The 23,038-nt window shown below is 35.5% G+C and overlaps 2 protein-coding genes across 2 annotated transcripts; both read right to left on the reverse strand.

The window, feature by feature from the left end:
- Positions 1-2,076: 2,076 nt before the first annotated feature.
- LOC110449373 (glycine-rich cell wall structural protein 2-like) lies at positions 2,077-3,364 on the reverse strand. Its single transcript, XM_021496221.1, has 2 exons — positions 2,585-3,364; positions 2,077-2,088 (listed from the first exon to the last, which is right to left on the reverse strand). The coding sequence occupies exons 1-2, from the start codon at positions 3,362-3,364 to the stop codon at positions 2,077-2,079; spliced, it is 792 nt and encodes a 263-aa protein (XP_021351896.1).
- A 6,065-nt stretch (positions 3,365-9,429) lies between these two features.
- Positions 9,430-19,122, reverse strand: LOC110449372 (transmembrane protein 26-like). The gene is made up of 3 exons (XM_021496205.1): positions 18,552-19,122; positions 13,373-13,583; positions 9,430-10,427 (listed from the first exon to the last, which is right to left on the reverse strand). Exons 1-3 carry the CDS (start codon positions 18,752-18,754, stop codon positions 9,555-9,557), a joined length of 1,287 nt encoding a protein of 428 aa, XP_021351880.1. The 5' UTR covers positions 18,755-19,122; the 3' UTR covers positions 9,430-9,554.
- Positions 19,123-23,038: the final 3,916 nt, after the last annotated feature.

Genomic DNA, 23,038 nt, shown 5'->3' on the forward strand with positions numbered 1-23,038 from the left:
ATATCTAGTACAGGTAATGTACATATCTAGTACAGGTAATGTACATATCTAGTACAGTCAATGTAAATATCTAGTACAGGTAATGTAAATATCTAGTACAGGTAATTTACATATCTAGTACAGGCAATGTACATATATAGTACAGGTAATGTACATATATAGTACAAGCAATGTACATATCTAGTACAGGTAATGTACATATCTAGTACAGGTAATGTAAATATCTAGTACAGGTAATGTACATATCTAGTACAGGTAATGTACATATCTAGTACAGGCAATGTACATATCTAGTACAGGTAATGTACATATCTAGTACAGGTAATGTACATATTAGTACAGGTAATGTACATATATAGTACAGGTAATGTACATATCTAGTACAGGTAATGTAAATATCTAGTACAGGTAATGTACATATCTAGTACATGTATTGCATACAGTTGTAAATCATGTGCAATTTATGTACTTTAAAATGATGTGTTCATTCATTCATTTATTCATTCAAAATATCTCATAGAAATCAAAGGGCTTGGTAATAGTTATCATCACGTACTAGGGCATCTGCCGAAAGTGCCAAATGTCCGCATGCGTTATTATTCATTTCATCTTTATTGAGTTTCTTATGACGGGCTGATTAAAATGTCAGCATGTTGAGAAGGTTTGCTAACCCCTTTCAAACATCTGTTCGAGTAACAGCTTTTTATGGCTCTCATGATGTTTCCTCCATTTTACCATTCTATTCTGAATAGTTTCATGTACTAATGTAATTGATAGTGTTTGTCAATGGTCTGTATTTATTGACCGATATATGTTGAAGAACGCTGAATGTGAGCTGATAGTGAATGAACAACATTTGACAAGGAGGTTATGGTCCAGAGTCGACCCTCGTGATGAAAGGTTTATGTCGAACTCTGAAATCACATTCTGCAATCATTTTGATGTCATAGTAATTCATTTTAAACAATATGAAAGGGGTTATATGGTATAAGATCATTTTTTGTTATATCGCCATGCACATTGGACATTGAGTTTCCTCAGAATGCCCAAGAAACGCAACTTTTGTTGCACAGTAAAATTGATGGATGGTCATCATTTCTTCAGTTTTCATTGAAGCTGCTGTTATTATTATGATTGATGTTGCATACATGTATATCACAAGCCAAAGTATACAATTTCCATGGACGACAGAAAAAACACATTTTGTGATCTTGGGCGGTGTTCGTCTGTCTGCTCCACTGATCTGTCGTAATGCGTCCGGAAACAAGTTGGACTCCTCAAAAGATACTGAACCGAGCTCGATAACGTTTTATACGAAGCTGCCATGGCCAAAAAAGAATCAAGAATATAAATTATTTGGTTTCCGTCCTCAAGAACCTGACTTGTACAATGTACAAAGTTTTATGTATTTTTCAATGGGAAAAAGTTTAAACTAAGTTAGAATTAATACCATAGTCGGACAGTTTGATGGTATTGTAATAAAATTAAAACACTACATCCCTCCTGGTGCTGTTTTTTAAATGTACTTTTATTGATTTATTTTTGAACTCCTCAATTAATGACGGTAAATCAACAGTTGCTATGTTACATTAAAGTCGCAAACCTAATAATCAGGTGATCGCTTAGGCTCCGTTGCCTCTTGTAAATCTTTCAACATGGAAGAATGCATTACAGTTATTTTTGAACGAAAGGAAAAAAATGAATTAGGTTTAGAAAATACTACAAGTAGTCGCATGTATTATTTTACTATGTACAAATATATCACCGACACATTTTAAATGACAGAAAAATTACAAAATACTAAAATACGAGCATTCATTTAAAACATGAATTTGTTGTAATCTACACAGACCGGTTCTATAACTTGTTATGTGTATAAAAAATCACTTTCTTCGGTTTGAATTTATCCATCTGCGAATGCAAATGAAAATTCTAGAAATATTTCAATCGTAAAGAGAACCGGGTTTAACATGAAGGTATGTAACACTATTCTGAGAACTGCAATTTGACGCGGGTATACCACACCAGCTCGATTGAAAGCCGATTTCTCTTCAGTTGTAATTGTTCCAGTAGTTTTCAGTACGGTTTCTGAAATGAAATGTATATTTGTTTAAACAAGGGAAATAAGCCATGTACGTGTTTTGTTACTGTGTACAATTGCAATTCACCATGAATGCATTTTGTTTTGATAAATATGTGAACTGACAGAAGTCAGCCATACACGAGACTTCATAGCACTATTCCCCGTCCATGGCATTTACACAAAACAAAATGACATTATTTTACAGTGCGTTCGTCCGAGGGAATACCTTGCACACCACCTTCAGCATTTATCAACACAAGAAGTCGCAGTTAGAATTCAACACGACAGCTACAGACAATACAGGGAACTTTTACCAAACCTATCGAAATATTTCTGATACTTGGAGAGACATCGAATGCGCTATTGAAGCTTTTTTTAAGTAGAGAAAGCTAGTATTAAACCTATACTACTGCGTTTAGGAAAGTAAATGACCATGAAAGAGAAAATCAAAATTGGTCCCAAGCGTGATAACTTTACTATATATAGTTTGGTAATACTTACGCCTTTGGGGTAGCCTCTATAGCCATGATTGTAACCACCAGAGGGTCCTCCGTATTGGTTTCCCTGCCATCCGTAACCAGGCCCTCCGTAGCTTTGTCCTCCGTATCCTGGACCATTGTAACCAGGACCGCTGTATCCTTGACCGCCATAACCAGGACCTCCGTTTCCACCCCAGTAACCACCAGGACCCCCACTAGACCAGCCAGCACCTGGCCCATAACCACCACTGGGTCCGTATACATGGTTATATGTTGAGTAGCTGATATGGACAGGTCCACCTGGTCCACCGGGTCCGCCAGGTCCGCCGAATCTTCCTTGATACCTATCGTCCCAGCCCCCATTGAACCCACGGCCGCCGAAGCCTCCATCTCGATATCCGCCGAAATAGGGAGTAGGGATGTGCTGGTATACGGTGTGATACTGTGTAGGCGGTTGCTGGACATATTGCATCTTGTATGTATGCACCGGAACTGTCTCAACAATATGAGATCCACCTGAATTGACATGCCCTTTTATGACGCGGATAGTTTCACCTCCATGACCAGAAGATGAGCTGCCTTGTGATGATGCACTTCCGCCATTGCCGCCGCTGGTCCAACTACTTCCGCTTCCGCCGCTGGTCCCACTTCTTCCGCTCCCGCCGCCACCACCCCCGCTTCCACCACTGCCACCTCCACCGCCTCCACTGCTGCTGTGGTGGTGGTGGTGGTTATCGTTGTCGCTGTCCCCCCGTACTCCTAGAAGGGCCGCCACAAACACTAGTACAAGGAACTGTTTCATCATGGAACACTTTCCCTGCAACAAACATATATGTACCATTAAACGTATATAGGTATCTTTACTTGAATACTGTCTGCGTGATCTCGGGAATACATTCTAAGATAAAGGATACGTTTCGCTTATACTAGTCTGCTAGTTGACAGTTTCCGGGTCAAGTTTGATTGTCGCGAGTTCGTTTTACTACAAAACAAAATGCATGCTTGCACATTGTTCATTTGCACACCAAATCAAAAACAAATCTATTTTAATGATATATTTCTGATACTACTGTTAAGGTCTAGCGCTACCGATTACGACCACCCGATTTACTAATTTGTATACATGTTGGTTTGCTTCTGGCTTTTTTTTTTATATACATCATGCTTACCCAAATAGATTGTACATTGTAGTTATATTTCATACTAAGCTGATATATTACTAATTAGAATGCAATTTCATAGTTCAAAATTTCATTCGTTTGACTGGGCACGATTGTGTTGTAATAAATGTATTTTCATTTATATCACTGTGGTGTGATATCGATAACAATTGTCTTATACAACAGCCACTATGAATATTACTTGCATTTTAATGGCAGACCAAAACGTGACAGCATTTACCAATTTCCGTTTATATGTTTTGTGTGACAGTCTGTTTTGTTTGTTTACACGCCTTGCAGCTTCCAATTAATCACGTGAACATGTTTAACTTTTTTCTCCATTTACTGCGATAAAATCTCTAATAATTTGAACAGACTGATAATGAATAAACACATTCAATCAGCTTATCGACACAAATGCAGTTTAAAGTGATGAGAAAACATAGTGACGAACCATGCGTCAACTCAATACCATTTTATATGACGTTAACCATTAATTGAGCAAATGATTCCTCTTAGATTTGAAATATAATTCTATATTGAGTAGTGTAATTAAAAAAGAGCAAACGGATCGAAGAAAAAGAAAATCATACATTCAAGTTTGTTTATTGAATTAAATGTGTATTGGTGGGCCTTTTCAGCGCTTACCTTATATATATATATATATAGCTGAATGACATCCTAACGATAATGTGCATATTTCAAAAAACTTAGTTTAAATGTATGAATTTAGCATAGAAGAATTTTTCTATGAGTGATAACGTAATCCACGATAACTAAATTAAAACCAGACACTTATAGACTAGTCATAGCATACAATCCGTTATCCACAATTCAGCTTATTTGGTACTAATTAGTTTCACAACAAATCAGTAGCAATAAGTTAAATATCTAAGTTCAGTTTGTAGTTGGTACATTTCCCCTTTTATCTTCTATTAATTTGTTCTTATTTTTTATGTTTTTCCTATGACAAATGCTTTAGATTCAGTTATGTAAATTACTAATTTCTATGGAAAAGGCTGAGCTTTTAAGCATTTAAATTTAGGCATGGAAAATTGGAGTTATTGCTCTCTTTCAAAGGACAGAGAAGTTCAATATAAGTCAAGTACTTCGATAGTCAGATCAACATATTATTTTTCACAGAACACTAGTACAAAACAGCCACAAAAACTAAAGGAGAGTCAAAGGCCCGACAATTAAAACACAGTTGTATTTTTGCATGCAGTTTTTTGGCATCAAACCAGTATATACTTTGTTTGTTTCTCCACGTAAATGACTTCAGATGTAAATTCTATTAATAAACTATGGAGTTTGCAAACTGTTGAACTGAGTATTTCGTAAAGTAGGACATTTTGATAGAGTATGATGTATGACAGGGCACTTTGTCGAATTGAATATGCTGCGAAGAAGAACACGTTGTTTGAGTATGCTGTTAAACTGGACATTGTTGTCGTTCATATACCCGCGATTACATCGTCACAGACGGAATAGAATAACAGTGAACACTAGTAGTACACTTAACAGTCTGTCTGTCATTGGGGAGATTAAGAATGTTTCCATACTGACTTAGAAATTTTGGAGAAAACGATACAAATAACATCCCCCTAGAAGCAATACTACGACCGCGTTAAGATTTCAGTTAATCTGTTATAGTTTTAGGATCAGTCACTTATTTGACGAAGTAAAATGTAAATTTTTCTTGCCCATTTTATTTAGCATTAACAGATTCATATTTGAAGGTTTCATCAATTTATTTTATTGAATAAGATTGTTTTTTAATACATTATATATGTTGTTAACTCAATTTGGGAAAACCATTATCCTTCTCCTATTTTGTTTTTAAAATAGACGCTATGAGCAGAAGATGAATGGTGTGTTATTTTTTTGTTTTTAGTTTGTTGGTTTGTTTTGACATTGATGGTTTGCGTACAAGGCAACACCACAAAATGTACAAAATGTATTTTTTTGTATTTTAATTTACATGCTTCTGATTGTTTAAAAATCATTTTTTATTCACCGCAGTGGTAAACATTTAATTCTAAAAAATACTAGTATTTTATCTTTAGGTACATTGTATCTATGTTTGAAAAATCAGAAAAAGATCGCTCGAAACTATGCAATAAAACTGATAACATTTAAACACAAAATATTTTGAACAAACACTGCTCATTTTCATAATCCCTTAGTACTTACCATGTTGCTCAGGAAATTTAGTTAAATGGTGTGAGTTTTTTGAGTATTTGTTAGTACTTGGATCTGACTATTATCATTATGATTTAAGGTCAAACAGTAGGGGATAAATTTATATCTATCTTTAGCTGGTTAGTTTCATCACCCACATAATTCTATTGCAGAGGAACGTATCGGCGACCAGGAGTTTGGTATTGTTATAAATAATCTTATTTGTGAAAGCATTTGGACCAGATCACTTGTAAAATAATAAAATACAGTGTTCCTGTAATGAGGGTAGGACTAACGAGGTTATTCAGTGTAATTATTACTTTTCACTATTATCCATAAAATTTAAACACATTTTATTTGCTTACTTTACATAAAGAGGTGGTCTCTCAAATCAAGCTGTTCTTTCATTTCAAAGATACTTTCACAAGAAATAAAAAAAACCCAGTAACAGTATATAACAAATTTTCAAAAATAGAAAACATGTCTTACCTGTTCCTTTGGGACGGAGACTGGGTTATCCCTAGAGAAATCCGCAAGTTTAATGGCGACGTATAGTTATTCTCTAGTTTTAAATACCAGCTCCTAATTAGTCATCGCTAGGTACTTAATTGGACATTTGACACCCATATTTAATTTGACCTTCTCAAGAAGACTGTCCGTGACCAATAAAGTTTGACAAGTATTGCAACTCGTCACAAGCCAGATGATTTCCTCCTCGACCTACACACGTCAGACACACGGACCACTCATCATGCGTTCTGATGATGGGGAAACTAATTTATGCCTCCAAAATTGTGAACGTAAACTTTTTCACAATATATACAAGTGCAATTAAACCATAAAAAACTATCTAATGTTTTTCTCCGGATCCTTTAAAGGAAGACGACTGTTGTTGACATCTACTTGTCAAAAATAGAGTTTTTCTTAGAGTTGCTTATGTTTTCACTGTCCATTTAATGTGAGCCGAGATTGCTCAACATGAATACATTTTGTTACCATTTATTCATGGAAAGGCACTTGAAAAACATGATAAATTCTTCAACTGTGTTCTAGATTTGGTCCTACAATATAAGCCTGTATCCGGGTTAATAATCTGTCCCTCGGACTTTTCAATTTTGAAATCCTCTATTCTGATAGGTTGGGTTTTACTGTTTGGTTAGGGGATCTCTGTTCTTCGAATTTGTATATACTGTATTACGGTAGTAGGAAACCGCCTATTCAACTTTGCCACTATAAAATTAATACACACATAATTATTATATCTTTCTTTTTATACAGAAAAAATATTCAAAGTCGAACGTAATAATACCGCCAATTTAACAATGCATGGATTTCTGTCTTCCTTTCATATTGCAAAAAACTGCAAAAGCAAAACATTACACTCAATAATTGTTATTGATTTCATTTGAAAGAATCATAAGAACACTAAGTGTATAAAATAGCAACACGTGCATTTATTAATCCATATATTCTAACATAACAGTTAGTATAAAGTCTGCAGCAGGAACCATATATGGCACTCTAACCAAAAGCTATGATAATATCAAACTACAGCTCACTCGCTCGTGCTTGTATTGTATTCCAGCATAACACTGATGGTGGGTATATGAACGGACAGAAATTGAAATCGTCATTACGTAGTACACATAATGGAAGCAACTCCACTCCTCCCCGAGTCCTGAAATGACCTTAGCTGTTGATAGAACGTTAAACAACTCCACTCCTCCCCAAGTCCTGAAATGACCTTAGCTGTTGATAGAACGTTAAAAAAACACCCCTCCCACCCCATCTCACACAAAACACACGCACAAATATATCTATACCGAAAAGACTACATTATCTTATATTCGATTTCAGAACATTGTATGCTATGATTGTTTTGTATTTCTAAGAATGCGTTTATATCTACATTAAACATTGTATATTCATAACATATAGAATTACAACGTACTTGTCTACTATGCAATCAATCATAAAACAACTTTCGAAAGGTTGAATTTTACATTTTTATGTTCTAGTACTAAAACAATTTATAATACAGTAGTATACAGTGTATAGAATACATTGTCACACGAATGTACAGTGTAATTAAACAGGTGATGGCGTCAGTAACATGTCAGCTACGTTGGAAACTCCACAATAAGTTAGACTTCAGACAGGTTTACAACCCAGGTAATCATTACCTGTTGCTTTAGGGTCTCGTCATGATTACCAATCAGACCAGCACGTGCCCCAGACAAACGCTGGGGCCATACTAATAAATTCGGCAAACCAGTATCTAAAGCCTTGTGTTGACATGCACTACCACCAATACAGGTAGCTATGTGGTTTATTGTTAATGACATTTCACCACAGATGAGGTGATTAAGTTGCTAATACATCAAAGGTATCCTGACGTTCTCAAGGTAGAACAGGTCGAAATGAATAATCGAATATTTACATTTAGTCACGATGTGGAAATCATGGCGAGTTGGCGTCGTTTATGCACAGAAGGAAATTTTGAAAAAAATATAAAGATTTCACAAACGCACGTGCATATGTATTAATCGTTTCGTGTAAAAAAAAAGACTGCCCATTGGTGGATTTTTAATCCATTTTACTTTCCTTTGGCTGTTAATGTATATTTGATTGAAATCTTCGGTAAAAAAAAGAAGTTAATTTCTCATAATTATTATATACAGATGTTCCAATATAAATTTGTTCTTCACAATTAAACACACGCGGCGATGTTGCATTGTCACACACTTATAGAAATTTAGCCATGAACAAGGGGATATTAAAATGTTCTAAAATGAGTAATTTATTCAAAGCGTGTGTTGTCATATGTAGCAATCGGAAAGGTTCATCTATTTTAAAGATGCAATACGACACACATCAACTTTTGACATTATATTTTTTTGTGTATTAATTTGTGTCGATATAAAGGTTAAAAGGCACCTAGGTGTCAGAGATAGGTGACAATAACGACATTTTATTCTCTAGAATGTGACCCTGTCATTATGAAGCTTAACTATGTATGAACGTAGGTATGAACGCTGATTCAGTATGATTGACGTCCGTATTTGTATCTGTATCGCGTTCTTGCAATCACGGCTTTAATTCATAACTATAAAGTCACACATGATTTTATATCTTCCACCACTTTGACTGTCTGGATTGTTTTTTACAGATTTTATTGAGTTAGACTTGCAGGTGGTAGAAATTACAACCATATCCTGTTAAAAATAGTGTTTTACAGTAAAGACATGTATATTACACGGGCCTATGTTAATAGTGTTAGTCTTGTTACTATATTGTATGCTTTAACTAATATCAATGTTTCCATATACGATATACATTGTCTTCAACAGAAATCCCACGTGATTCATTCATGTACATTTCTCAAGGCTACAGGTTAATTCTTTGTTGCCCTAATATATTGTCGATTATTGTTGTGTATAGTATGCAACAAGGAGTCACGATTTTATACGTTTGCGTTAGCGAATCTTCGACTAGCGACTAAGCAATAGAATAATCGGTGCTGAAATCAGTGTGAACCTAAAACAACCAGGATGTGAATCCTACCCTGAATCAACTGGAACAACGTGATCAAAGTTTAATTTCACTGGCCGTTGATGAAACAGTTATTGGACATGGATGTCATTGTGTTAATCACAGACTACCGAGACTCGCTCTGTTGTGGTGAATATACTGCTTCGCAATATGATGTTTTCTGATTGCTAGAGTCGACAAATGAGAATTCAGTTTAATCCCTTTCGTTTGATATTCATTCCACATCGGTGGCTGTCTAGTTGGACAATGAATGCGATTGTTTTGTAGATTATTAAGACTAGGCATTTTAGGATGTCTGTGATAATTTTCCTTATGTTCGATGACCGATATAGATTCAAGGTGACCATTTGTTTTGCCTTTTCTGTATACCATTTCCTCAGCTTTTGGTGATGTAGGTTCATTGTCGTCTTCGTCATCCTTCTTCACGCAGCATATGACAGCCACACGGTAGATGAGGAGGAGGACAATGAGGATGTTTTTAGCGGTGAAGAAGATGATGCTATATGTGATGAGGTTTAGGGAGGCTATCGTGTAAGTTCGAATTACTAAGAAAGGCAAATCCTGCATTAACATCAACACAAATATGCTCCATAGCTCCGTACTGTAACACGTTGAGCAGTGCAGCTTCCGTCGCATCTCCCGAGGAGACGCTAATGCCACACGGGGACGAGACGGGTTCTTTGTGGCGGTGAGCACGAAACAGAATTGGATTAGGCTGACCGACCACATAATTAAAATAACGTATGTCAGCTCGAGGCTCTGTCTGACTTGCGATTCATCGAACAGGGCAAACAGTTCTGTGATGTCTGATGCCATTCCGATAAAAACAAACAACAGTTGAGATAACTCGTTTCGTGAAATTTTACCTCGAGGAAGAATCCATCGACCAAGTATCATGAAGTATAGCAGGAGCTGTTCTATGATAACTACCCACGTATCCGGCTCCAGTTCAATGGTTAATGGTATAGTCACCTGGACAAAGAGAATAATACTAAATTAAATGCATGGTTTACATTGCTGACTAATTGAATCATTAAATGATTAAAAGAAGATTACATTTAGACAAATTTGTAGTGTTTGTACATTAAGTTTTAAAAAGGGGACTCCTTTAAATGCCCCAGTTAGAATGTCATGTATTAATATATCGATTTGTTTTGCCTAAAAATATGTATATTTAGGAACATCGTTTTACTGTTGACACATTAATCGACCTCAAAACCGTTTTTAAGTGCAATAAAACTGCGGTTTATATATAATACGTTGTGGATATGCTTTAAAGCTATTATTACAAAAAACAAAATGTACTCTGATATGTCACTATTTTATCGTTTGCCACTATAACTCGAGAGAGGGTTCCTGTCAAGTAAATGGTCGAAATGTATGCATTACATCATAATGGACCAGTCAATAGCTATTGTCTACAATAAATGACACCTACACTACTAATGGGCTATTAGTCCCATGTGTACCGTCTACTTAGTCGTTTTAATTAATCCATATTCCAATTATCACAATATTTGCTTGTACTTGAGATGACTAAGTAAAGACAAACTGAATTAGTTAAGGCGTTGTCCGAATATTTGTTGCCTTAGTTATTTCAAAATACATCGGTAGTGTGGGTATGTGCACTATGTCTATATTGTATGGGCACCACTTATGTAATGTATTGTTTACTCAGGGTTTACTAGTCATGTTGTGCTGTTCTTCAGGGTTGGCGTGCTGAAAAATAATTAAATACTCTGCCACGTATTTTATCTAAATGTTACTCGAGTGATAGTTTAAGAGTAATTAAAAATTTAGAAGGTAAATATAAAATTGATTGTGTCACGTAACATGTTGATATTCTTGGTTTTGCTGTGTAAAATTCAATAATTCATACTCATACCATGCAGCGAACGTATCGATGTTGACACTACAGCCGTGTGGACTCTGACGCAGACTTTACAGAGAACGTCAGAAAGCGCATTTCCTTACTCGATTAATATTAACACTTATTGTCTGGTATTAGTTTCTTATTACTGTAGAAGAATTACAATGCACTACCATATTTAGGCTAATCTATTTGAAGACAAACGTTTTGTTGAAAAAAAAACCATTGATTTATTCAACATGAATGCAATTTTACTTAGCCTAAGGCTTTGTCAGTTTTGAATTTGATATTGCATCCTTAACATCAGTACGTTTTAACTTTATATCATAGAAGAAGCACTACTAGTGAGTGTTCCACATTGGTTTATTTTAAGAAATAGGAAACGAAACACGTTCGCTTCATCAGCATCGTTTTTGTTAGTTATTGTCAATGAATTTCTAAGAATTTCTCAACATGAATAAAGTATTATTATGAAATGTTTCACGGTTTCCCCAGGACTCCTTAGAGTGTCTATGATCAGCAAATTATTAAGAGAACAAGAGTCTTGTGTTGTCTTATGGCGCTGACCCATGTAATCCGGGCTTGCCTAAAAGAGGCCTCTCCGATTGACTATCACTAGGTTTTGTTTTATTGTGAAGTTTTCTTGCAATGTATTGTTTTGCTTTTTTATGTTAGTTTTATCATTTTGAGATTCATCCAGGGGAAATCACTTATTCTTCTTATTATAGTTTCATTAAACATAGACCGTGAAGAAGCGGAGGCGATAATATGAGTCGGTTCAGTTTTTGAAACATTGAGAGTTACGTTTATAGGACGATAACATCTTTCTGTCCAGCCAATAAACAGTTCCCATTCATATGAGCGATCTATTATTTGTTATATCAATTAATGAAAAGGAATTTTTCGTGTAATATGTTTTTTTCAGCAATTAGGTGCCTTAATATTATTAAGTCGTTAAGCGTACAGTGTTTCCTCCAAATATTAAAATGATGACTACTTTTTTAATATATAATAAGTTAATATATCATTTGCAATACCAGAGTTAATGGCATTTCCCCCCAGACATTTAAGCTTATCTACATTTGTGTTAAAGAAGAAATTACGTTTTATATTCATTCGGATAATGCAGTTCTCAATTTTAACTTATCCTATAAAGTGCTTATGTTTTAATGGAGATTATCATATGTTTACTAATAATAACACCATTTTTGTATGTGTAATAAGTCTAAAATTTCCACAAGTTGACATCAGCCCGGGTGATATCACACACCCTTGAAAGTGATATCAAAACCCCTCCTAAATTTCCGGATTTTGCCACTTCCGCTTATTGCTGTCTGCTTTTAATGTAAACAAACGGATTGCTGGCATAGAAAAAATGCCGTTTCATGGAAAATAATTTAAAAATTGATTCACAAAGCCCCACCCTAATTTCTGGATGGCGCCGCTTCCGGATTTGGTTTTGCTTATTCGTGTTACACCTGTCGTCTGCATAAACAACAATGGCGACTGTCGAGGAGATTTTGGAGAAATTTGCAGCAAGGATTGTTGAATTAGACGAAATATGACAACGAACAAATGGAAAAGGAGACGAAACGTGTTATGGGTGCAGGGGAACAATTCAATAATGCTAATGATACCGAAGCTTTGGTGGAAAGCATGAAAAACAAGAACACTGCAAGAAAAACGCAATCGGACATCAAAATATTCATGGATTATCTGATGTCTCACGTACTTTTTACGTATAATTGTTACTGTTTTGTTAATATACATCATTGTGTATGTTTTGTTTATTTTAAAGGAAAAAAACATATGATAAATAGTTTATGATATGACCATTTTGATATCACACCCCCAATCAGCCCTCGAGTCCTGATATCAGCCAGAGGGCCGAATATCAGGACTCTCGGGCTGATATAGGATGTGATATCAAAATGGCCATATGCTAATCTCTAAGTATATCACCCGTAAATATAAATCATAATCAAATATGACAGGTGGGATATGATATTTATATCTATGAAATAAAAAAGCAGACTGCCATACATACTCCGTATACACTGATGATGTTATCTTGTATTTCTTCTTGTACAGATACTGAAGATAAAACAGAGCTGGATGTAGTTATAGCCGTCAGATTGGTGGCGTTAGTGACAGCTACCGGATGTAAGGTGTTGATGAATCGTTCTCTCCTGTCCAGCTCCAGCAGCCATATTGCTGGAACGGTCCCCCCAAGGTAGAGTAGGAAACATGGACAAAACCTGGAAGCGTATATACATCATGTTAGTGTAAAAGTATGGAACTATGTCAACGGCGTTATATCAATATCATTAAAAATCAACCTAACATGCCGCTTGAAAAATGCCCTGCATGTGTTAATGTAAACTATATCCAGTAACATGTCGGCAGTAGTCCTGACTGCATATGGCCTATCATATAACCATACGATGCTGAACTGAGCATGTTTCCTACTCATAGCAACATCCCTCACAAACATAATCGATACGAAACCGAGTCGGATAACATTAAAAACCTTATGTCAAAAAAGACTAAAACAGTTTTTGAGTTCAATGTTGATTATGATCTATTTATATGTATCCGGACTTAACGTGTGAGCTATCTGAGGAATACACCTGATGGTTTCCGAAACACTGAATTGTTTCTCTCTTTTTTTTTTTAAATCATTGTGATTGACAAATTATAATGTTGTCTTACTTACGGAGAGCTCAGACGCTATTATTGTATTGGATGGTATGTAGATGGTAGCCAACAATCCTGTCACATGCTGATAAACACATAGAAATCTGTATAATTTACATTCTTTGTCACAATAAAGTTTATTACCATGTCAAATTATCACATGGTCCTTAAATATACTGCAACAAAATGTACACTAAATTCGAGCTGAAAGGCGTCCTAAAATATTCATCTTTCATGATTGGGTTCGTTAAACACGCACATGAAATACTCGTTAACGATGTGTTGCTGGATATGTGATATCGGTTAAACTACAGTTTTACTGTTCGACAAACGTTATATATTTATTATTGGTGTTCACAATTTAGAACGATTTCATTTAAACAATCGTCAACATTTCTTAATTTGGAGAATACCTGTTTTATTTTTAAAGTTTTTTTTTCTTTCTACATCTTATACATAATATACATTTGCCGTTAATAAGTGCATACATAGTATTTCAATACAAGTTCAATTGTGTTGATTCTTCATTTTCTACATGATTCGTACACAAGTAATTTTGCTATTGTTAGATAAATTCTTACTTCCTTTTGTTCAATTTCCATATATAGCACATTTTAAGACTTGAGAGAAACCAACTGCAATGCCATGATTGATACATACAATATATTTCAGTACATGTTCATATGATATGTTTCAATTATTATTTCATGTTTTGTATATAATAAATATTGGTTTTTGAATAAAATACAAAATATAACACAATCTTAAACTTGTGCGATACAGAAAGTTCTGTATCATTTTCTTTTGGACTTAACACCACATTTCTTTCAAACGCTTTCATTCTATTTTGTGGAAATTGAAAATTCAACGCTAAAGTGACTCTGCGCAGCTGTTTATTTTATTTGATGTCACGTGTATTTTTTAGTACTTCTTCTGTTTGTATGTAACCTGTTTTCTCACTTAGTACCATGCGTTTATTTTCTAAAAGAGACAATATAGTTTGAAATTCAAATTCTATAATACAAAAATAATAATGTATATATATATTTGTACTTCTCCCACCTTTATTCTTTTTCGCTAGGTTCACTCTTTAGTGGCAAACAAATTGAAAGGTCCTTTTTGAAGTTCAGACTCAATACAAATTCCTTTTAGGGCGTTGATAAATGTATTTCCCATAAACACGTATCATTCTACACATTATGATAACAGGACACAGATGACGATGTCCGTTAATTTTTGTTTTATATGTGTTTACCGTTATAATTGAACACAAAAATTAGATACACTGTAAAACTACACTGTAGTTAAGGCATCAGGCACAACGTATTCCAGCTCTCTTCTTACATTGTATAACAGGACATACATGTACGTATCGCTGGCAAACCTTTGTTTACCATGATATCATGAATACTTAAAGTAGTTTGACATGATGGGTGTTTATTTGAAAATAAGGTCTATCAATTATTACAAAATATTGATACGAAATTGTCACAAGTATCAGCAGACTGGTCAGACCTGAACCGATTGCTAGAAGATTAAAACAACACAACTGAAAATAATTAATATGGTATATATTATTCATCCGAATAAGATACGTTTTGGTTGTTTTCTGTGTGGATTAATTGAACAAATATCATAGTTAGCTTAGTCTATTATATATGAAGACATGTAAAAAGCAATTGGTACAAATAGAAATCAATAGAATAATTAAAAGCAAATAGTATGAAAGAATCTAAGTGAATTGTTTGGAATTAAAACTATCTGATACCACTTTTCTCATATTGCGGTAGAGACTACCTTGCCTTCGAATTACAGGAGAAAACATAACAACTATGAAGCCTTTTATAATAAATTTAACCATAAGTAAATGTTCAACGCTTTAGTTTTTTATTACGTTTTCATTACTTAAAACTCGTTGTGATATCGTCGAATAGTTCTATCTAAGGAAAATATCAATACACATTCACAATGCTCGGAAATATATCAATCAAACAAAACAAATACCAACTTAATGATTTGCTCGTATTTTCTCAATTTAGTTTACTGTGTATACTTAGTAATTTAGAAGTATTTCATAACATCAACATTAAAGTATTACTTTCATGGTTCTTCACCAAATTGAACGTTGTATACAAACCATTATTGCAGATTTGATAACCAGGAAAATCGACAACAAGCCGACAGTACATCACTAGACCCAATACTGAAATCGCTTATTGTATCAATACAAAGTAACGTGATCCTTAGTTAGACGCATGGTTTGAACACGCGGCATTCTCTGATCTATACTGGCTTTTACAATGGCGCCATCAGCTATCATAAGCGGTACTAATTATATATAGCGAGTCATTATTAACCACACTAAAATAATTGGGCTTTTAACAAAATCAAATAATCTCGTGAAACGCACATTTCAACACGCTTTAATTTAAATGAATAGAGCATACTTGTTGCAAATTATGGAGATTTTTGACATGTCGTGCGATAATAAAAACATGTCAGCAGTCTCGACGTCACATATTGTTTAGACCAGCATGCATTTCCAATGCGACTGTAGATTTAATGATTGACAAACCGTCCAGAAGTCATTATAAACTGGATATATAGATTAAACTAAATTTATGTGCGATAATTTTGCAGAACAGCCGAAGCTATACATATGTAGACTAAATGATTTGTTTAATTTGTACAATTTGACAAAGATAATTTCAAAAGTTGTCCTGAAAATATACCTGTATCAACAAATTCGCTGCAGAACTCTTGAATGTAGGGATACGTTACTACCACACCACATTGTTTTAATTATTTTTTAAAAAGGTTTGAGCATTTTATTAGTGTGATTGGGTCTTCTTGTAATGCCTACGGTTCAATAAAAAACAGAACTTGAGTATCATCTTTTTATATTACAATGTTAATATGATTATAAAAAGAGTTTTTTGCTGCAGTGCTTAATTTGACAATAAGGATAGCATTTAACGCTCCAACTCATTTCTTACCAGTTACATAGTGTATTTTGCGTTTTTAATGTTACAGGGATAAACAACGGAAATTGATTTATTGCTAATGGTTAATAGTTACATTTAGAAGGAATTACATTCTAATAGTTTGATTTAATTCCATTTGATTTGCCGTTTTTAGTACTGAAACAATTGTTTTACCAGTGCATCAGAAATCAGATACAATGTCATGATTATGGTATAAGAATGGCTGTAGGAAGACAAATTTGCACGGATTATGCAGTAATCAAGTTTTTGGTAGGTACGTGGATGATCATTTAACTGCTGTAGCAGTGGTTTATCGTACTCGAGGACGGCATCCCACGTGTATATTAAGAAACCCCAACGTATTTCGATAATGTTGAAAATGTTTTTTACATACATTTTTATTCAGTCTTTTGTTTTTGAATGTTTATGCTTACAAAAAGGTTTGGTCAGTATTTCATTTTTGTTGCAATTTTTTTTTGAACAAATGTAAATTTAGATAAAGATTTATGATAGGTCAGTGTGGATTACATATCTTCATACTTTGTCAATTTTTATCGAGGACGCTACCTCGTCATATTATGAGTATCTGACTTTGTTTAAAATTGATATTGATGCATTTACAATATGAACTGTCATACATAATACAGGTTATTTCACTCGTGTAGATTCGATCAAACATTACGTTTATCGATAATGGCGTTTTTAGATATAGTAGGTCCATTGATGTGGTTTTCAAATTTCATAAAGCTCAAATAGTTTCTTACCTCCTGCCAAATTGAGCTACTACAATACAGTTACCTACGGTTTTCTGTAATGCTTTTCAAACTACCCTTACACAGTTTTTCGTCAAAAGAGGTCAAAGTTTGGCTTTTAAAAAGTAGGATGTATAAAAGTAAAACAGCTTCCAACATCTTTTGAGTGCATCATCAACTTTATTCAGGAACTTTTTAATTGACAAGATAATATGATGTTGGGTCAGTGACAAAAATCTAGTGTATTACTGCCTGTAAACCGAATTGCAGGTATGAAACTATTTACCATAACGAGAACTAAACGAGCGCTGAATTCTGATAAGTAAATATCCTTAAATTTAAGAGACAAATCGACCCTCCACACAGGATGTTTTACATCCTAAAAAACATGAAATCTTTTTCTTACGTTTAGACTTAGGCATTTACGAAACGTCTGTTTTGTAGGAAAACTACTATATTTAGTCAGAATGATTGTAACGGATGATTTATCACTGATTTTGTGTTAAAACACTACACACACCTTAAAAAACTGAATGATGGTGACGAATTACATTATTACTAAACACTTCTCGTAGGTATGTAAACAAATCTACTTACAGTGCGCCGTAACCATGGTGAAATACCGTGAGTATCCGATGCTCCTTTAACACCCCTTCCCCTCCCGACGTTACCAACACTATCTCAAGCTTCCCAGTAATTAAATATATGATTATCCTTGTACCGATGAACTACCACCAGTACAATGCATGAAGTAACATTTGACATAGTGAGCTAGCTAGTCCCTAGGACTTACCACTTGTATTCCATGCCTTTCCTCACAATAACGGCCACCACACCTTCCAGGACGAGAACGACATCCACGATGGCGAACCACCAGAAGAAGTTGTCATCATTAATGCTAACCACCCTCCATACTGCCAACAGACTGTGGATGACCAGCACAAGACGTACCAAGATCGCTTTAAGGATGTCAAAACAGGCCAATGCCACCTTCATCTTTGTCAGTTGATCACCTGGCTTCTTGTTTCTTCGTGTAATGTTCGCCAGAACTACTTCCACAATTATGTCCTCACTTATATACCGTGTTAAAGCTGGTATAACTCGGTAATTAAGTATTCAGTATTGAGCTTAAGTACATTATCATATGTCAATTCCGTAGGCGAGGGCTGATTCTGCTGCAATTTACGTAACAGCAAATAATGTAAACACCAACTTCCACATAATGCAAACGGTTTTTTCCTTCCTGATAACAATGTCCGGTCAATGTTGTTTTCTGGTTCATGATATTATTACATTTTTCTTGGAATCTTTACACACCACAGGTACGTTGATAAAATATTCTGGATTTTGCTCGTTCTTTATATGTCCACGTCGTTTTGGTTGTAAGAACCTTGAACAGTAGAATTCGTGTTTCTCACCGAGATGTTGATATAACAATTTGTTGGAAATAAACTTTTATGTTTTGACCAATCATAAGCTAAGAATGGACGTGAATGTGCGCGTGTCTCGTGACACGTGCTTTATGTGACACGGATATGTAAACACGATATACAGTATCGAAGGTTCTCTTTCCATGTCAGCAGTTAATATCCTTTTATTGTCTCGTGGCTCGGCTACACAATCCACACACACTTTATCGGTTACAACTCATTCCGGAGTCCCGGATGAATTATAACGGTGCGTTGGCATACCCAGCTATCAATACATACAAGATGACTATTGATTGGACGTACCTGACTCTGCAGTGTTACTATTGTTTACAACACCTGTCATACCGCACACGGAATATGTCCTTATTAAACCTTTCATAGTATTATTGCTTTAGGTATCTAACCGGACTATGCATCGCTTAATACAACCTCATAAACATATTATAGATACTTTTGTGGTTACTGTTTGATTTGCAAGAATCATGATGTGTAAGTGAACTACGGTTAATTAGTTTTAATAATTGATTAATAGAATGGCTTTTTATGTTTACTAAATATCATTTTAAAGCAATCGATTAGGTATTTTGACTCATTCTGTATACAGTAAAATAAAACATAGAAAACATAGAATGTATTGATAATGTATTGGCGTTGTATGTTTTTGATGATTCTTTTACTTGACTGTTAATGTATAGTTTAATTACAGCCGTTATATACACACAAAGGCCTACATCTTCACGGATATAAGATACATACAGGCAAATTAATCTGGCATCCGCCTATGGGATTAAGAAACACTTTTTTTGATTGGTCGCTATTTTGTTTCGTTAAATAACCATCCGTCACGAAACTCCCCCATCGTTTACATCCGCTTCGCTGGATAGATACTGGCCCGAGCGAGGTACAAGTGTGGAGATACGATGGACAGAGGAATCGTATTGTTCGGAAATTACTTGTATTGGAAGCGAACCCGTTTAACCTAACAAAACGGACACAGTCCTTGGACCCTCTACAAAGAGAGGGAAAATGAAACGATTCCATGAGGTGTTCTGTCGTTATCCTAGATTGATATCTACAAAGCGCCACTCAGAGTATGCCAGTTTAAATGTAATAAAATGATCGCCGTCATAGTGAGATTAATAATGTTATGTTAGTGCTAAAATACAAAGCCAGTGTAACTGTATTCAAATATATTGGGAATTACGAACACTAGAGATACTGAGTGTTTTTGTTTCGTTTTTGTTTCTTCGCTGAGTACATGGAGCTGTCTTGTTTATTACTAGCCTACCAGGGTTTCCTTCCTGTCTGTAACCTACGTGTTTTGAGATTTTGTGAGTTTGTTGAGTACATGGAGCTGTCTTGTTTATTACTTGCCTACCAGGGTTTCCTTCCTGTCTGTAACCTACGTGTTTTGATATTTGTGAGTTTGTTGAGTACATGGAGCTGTCTTGTTTATTACTAGCCTACCAGGGTTTCCTTCCTGTCTGTAACCTACGTGTTTTGAGATTTGTAAGTTTGTTGAGTACATGGAGCTGTCTTGTTTATTACTAGCCTACCAGGGTTTCCTTCCTGTCTGTAACCTACGTGTTTTGAGATTTGTAAGTTTGTTGAGTACATGGAGCTGTCTTGTTTATTACTAGCCTACCAGGGTTTCCTTCCTGTCTGTAACCTACGTGTTTTGAGATTTGTAAGTTTGTTGAGTACATGGAGCTGTCTTGTTTATTACTAGCCTACCAGGGTTTCCTTCCTGTCTGTAACCTACGTGTTTTGAGATTTGTAAGTTTGTTGAGTACATGGAGCTGTCTTGTTTATTACTAGCCTACCAGGGTTTCCTTCCTGTCTGTAACCTACGTGTTTTGAGATTTGTAAGTTTGTTGAGTACATGGAGCTGTCTTGTTTATTACTAGCCTACCAGGGTTTCCTTCCTGTCTGTAACCTACGTGTTTTGAGATTTGTAAGTTTGTTGAGTACATGGAGCTGTCTTGTTTATTACTAGCCTACCAGGGTTTCCTTCCTGTCTGTAACCTACGTGTTTTGAGATTTGTAAGTTTGTTGAGTACATGGAGCTGTCTTGTTTATTACTAGCCTACCAGGGTTTCCTTCCTGTCTGTAACCTACGTGTTTTGAGATTTGTAAGTTTGTTGAGTACATGGAGCTGTCTTGTTTATTACTAGCCTACCAGGGTTTCCTTCCTGTCTGTAACCTACGTGTTTTGAGATTTGTAAGTTTGTTGAGTACATGGAGCTGTCTTGTTTATTACTAGCCTACCAGGGTTTCCTTCCTGTCTGTAACCTACGTGTTTTGAGATTTGTAAGTTTGTTGAGTACATGGAGCTGTCTTGTTTATTACTAGCCTACCAGGGTTTCCTTCCTGTCTGTAACCTACGTGTTTTGAGATTTGTAAGTTTGTTGAGTACATGGAGCTGTCTTGTTTATTACTAGCCTACCAGGGTTTCCTTCCTGTCTGTAACCTACGTGTTTTGAGATTTGTAAGTTTGTTGAGTACATGGAGCTGTCTTGTTTATTACTAGCCTACCAGGGTTTCCTTCCTGTCTGTAACCTACGTGTTTTGAGATTTGTAAGTTTGTTGAGTACATGGAGCTGTCTTGTTTATTACTAGCCTACCAGGGTTTCCTTCCTGTCTGTAACCTACGTGTTTTGAGATTTGTAAGTTTGTTGAGTACATGGAGCTGTCTTGTTTATTACTAGCCTACCAGGGTTTCCTTCCTGTCTGTAACCTACGTGTTTTGAGATTTGTAAGTTTGTTGAGTACATGGAGCTGTCTTGTTTATTACTAGCCTACCAGGGTTTCCTTCCTGTCTGTAACCTACGTGTTTTGAGATTTGTAAGTTTGTTGAGTACATGGAGCTGTCTTGTTTATTACTAGCCTACCAGGGTTTCCTTCCTGTCTGTAACCTACGTGTTTTGAGATTTGTAAGTTTGTTGAGTACATGGAGCTGTCTTGTTTATTACTAGCCTACCAGGGTTTCCTTCCTGTCTGTAACCTACGTGTTTTGAGATTTGTAAGTTTGTTGAGTACATGGAGCTGTCTTGTTTATTACTAGCCTACCAGGGTTTCCTTCCTGTCTGTAACCTACGTGTTTTGAGATTTGTAAGTTTGTTGAGTACATGGAGCTGTCTTGTTTATTACTAGCCTACCAGGGTTTCCTTCCTGTCTGTAACCTACGTGTTTTGAGATTTGTAAGTTTGTTGAGTACATGGAGCTGTCTTGTTTATTACTAGCCTACCAGGGTTTCCTTCCTGTCTGTAACCTACGTGTTTTGAGATTTGTAAGTTTGTTGAGTACATGGAGCTGTCTTGTTTATTACTAGCCTACCAGGGTTTCCTTCCTGTCTGTAACCTACGTGTTTTGAGATTTGTAAGTTTGTTGAGTACATGGAGCTGTCTTGTTTATTACTAGCCTACCAGGGTTTCCTTCCTGTCTGTAACCTACGTGTTTTGAGATTTGTAAGTTTGTTGAGTACATGGAGCTGTCTTGTTTATTACTAGCCTACCAGGGTTTCCTTCCTGTCTGTAACCTACGTGTTTTGAGATTTGTAAGTTTGTTGAGTACATGGAGCTGTCTTGTTTATTACTAGCCTACCAGGGTTTCCTTCCTGTCTGTAACCTACGTGTTTTGAGATTTGTAAGTTTGTTGAGTACATGGAGCTGTCTTGTTTATTACTAGCCTACCAGGGTTTCCTTCCTGTCTGTAACCTACGTGTTTTGAGATTTGTAAGTTTGTTGAGTACATGGAGCTGTCTTGTTTATTACTAGCCTACCAGGGTTTCCTTCCTGTCTGTAACCTACGTGTTTTGAGATTTGTAAGTTTGTTGAGTACATGGAGCTGT

This window comes from Mizuhopecten yessoensis, unplaced genomic scaffold (genome assembly GCF_002113885.1).
Source record: "Mizuhopecten yessoensis strain PY_sf001 unplaced genomic scaffold, ASM211388v2 scaffold445, whole genome shotgun sequence".
Classification (NCBI taxonomy): Eukaryota; Metazoa; Mollusca; class Bivalvia; order Pectinida; family Pectinidae; genus Mizuhopecten; species Mizuhopecten yessoensis.

Coding starts and splice junctions, on each gene's coding strand:
- LOC110449373 (XM_021496221.1), bottom strand. CDS start 3,364: ATGAAACAGTTCCTTGTACTAGTGTTTGTGGCGGCCCTTCTAGGAGTA.
- LOC110449372 (XM_021496205.1), bottom strand. CDS start 18,754: ATGAAGGTGGCATTGGCCTGTTTTGACATCCTTAAAGCGATCTTGGTA. Junction 13,584..18,551: donor AAAGGCATGGAATACAAGTG/GTAAGTCCTAGG, acceptor ATACGCTTCCAG/GTTTTGTCCATGTTTCCTAC. Junction 10,428..13,372: donor ACATCATCAGTGTATACGGA/GTATGTATGGCA, acceptor CTCTTTGTCCAG/GTGACTATACCATTAACCAT.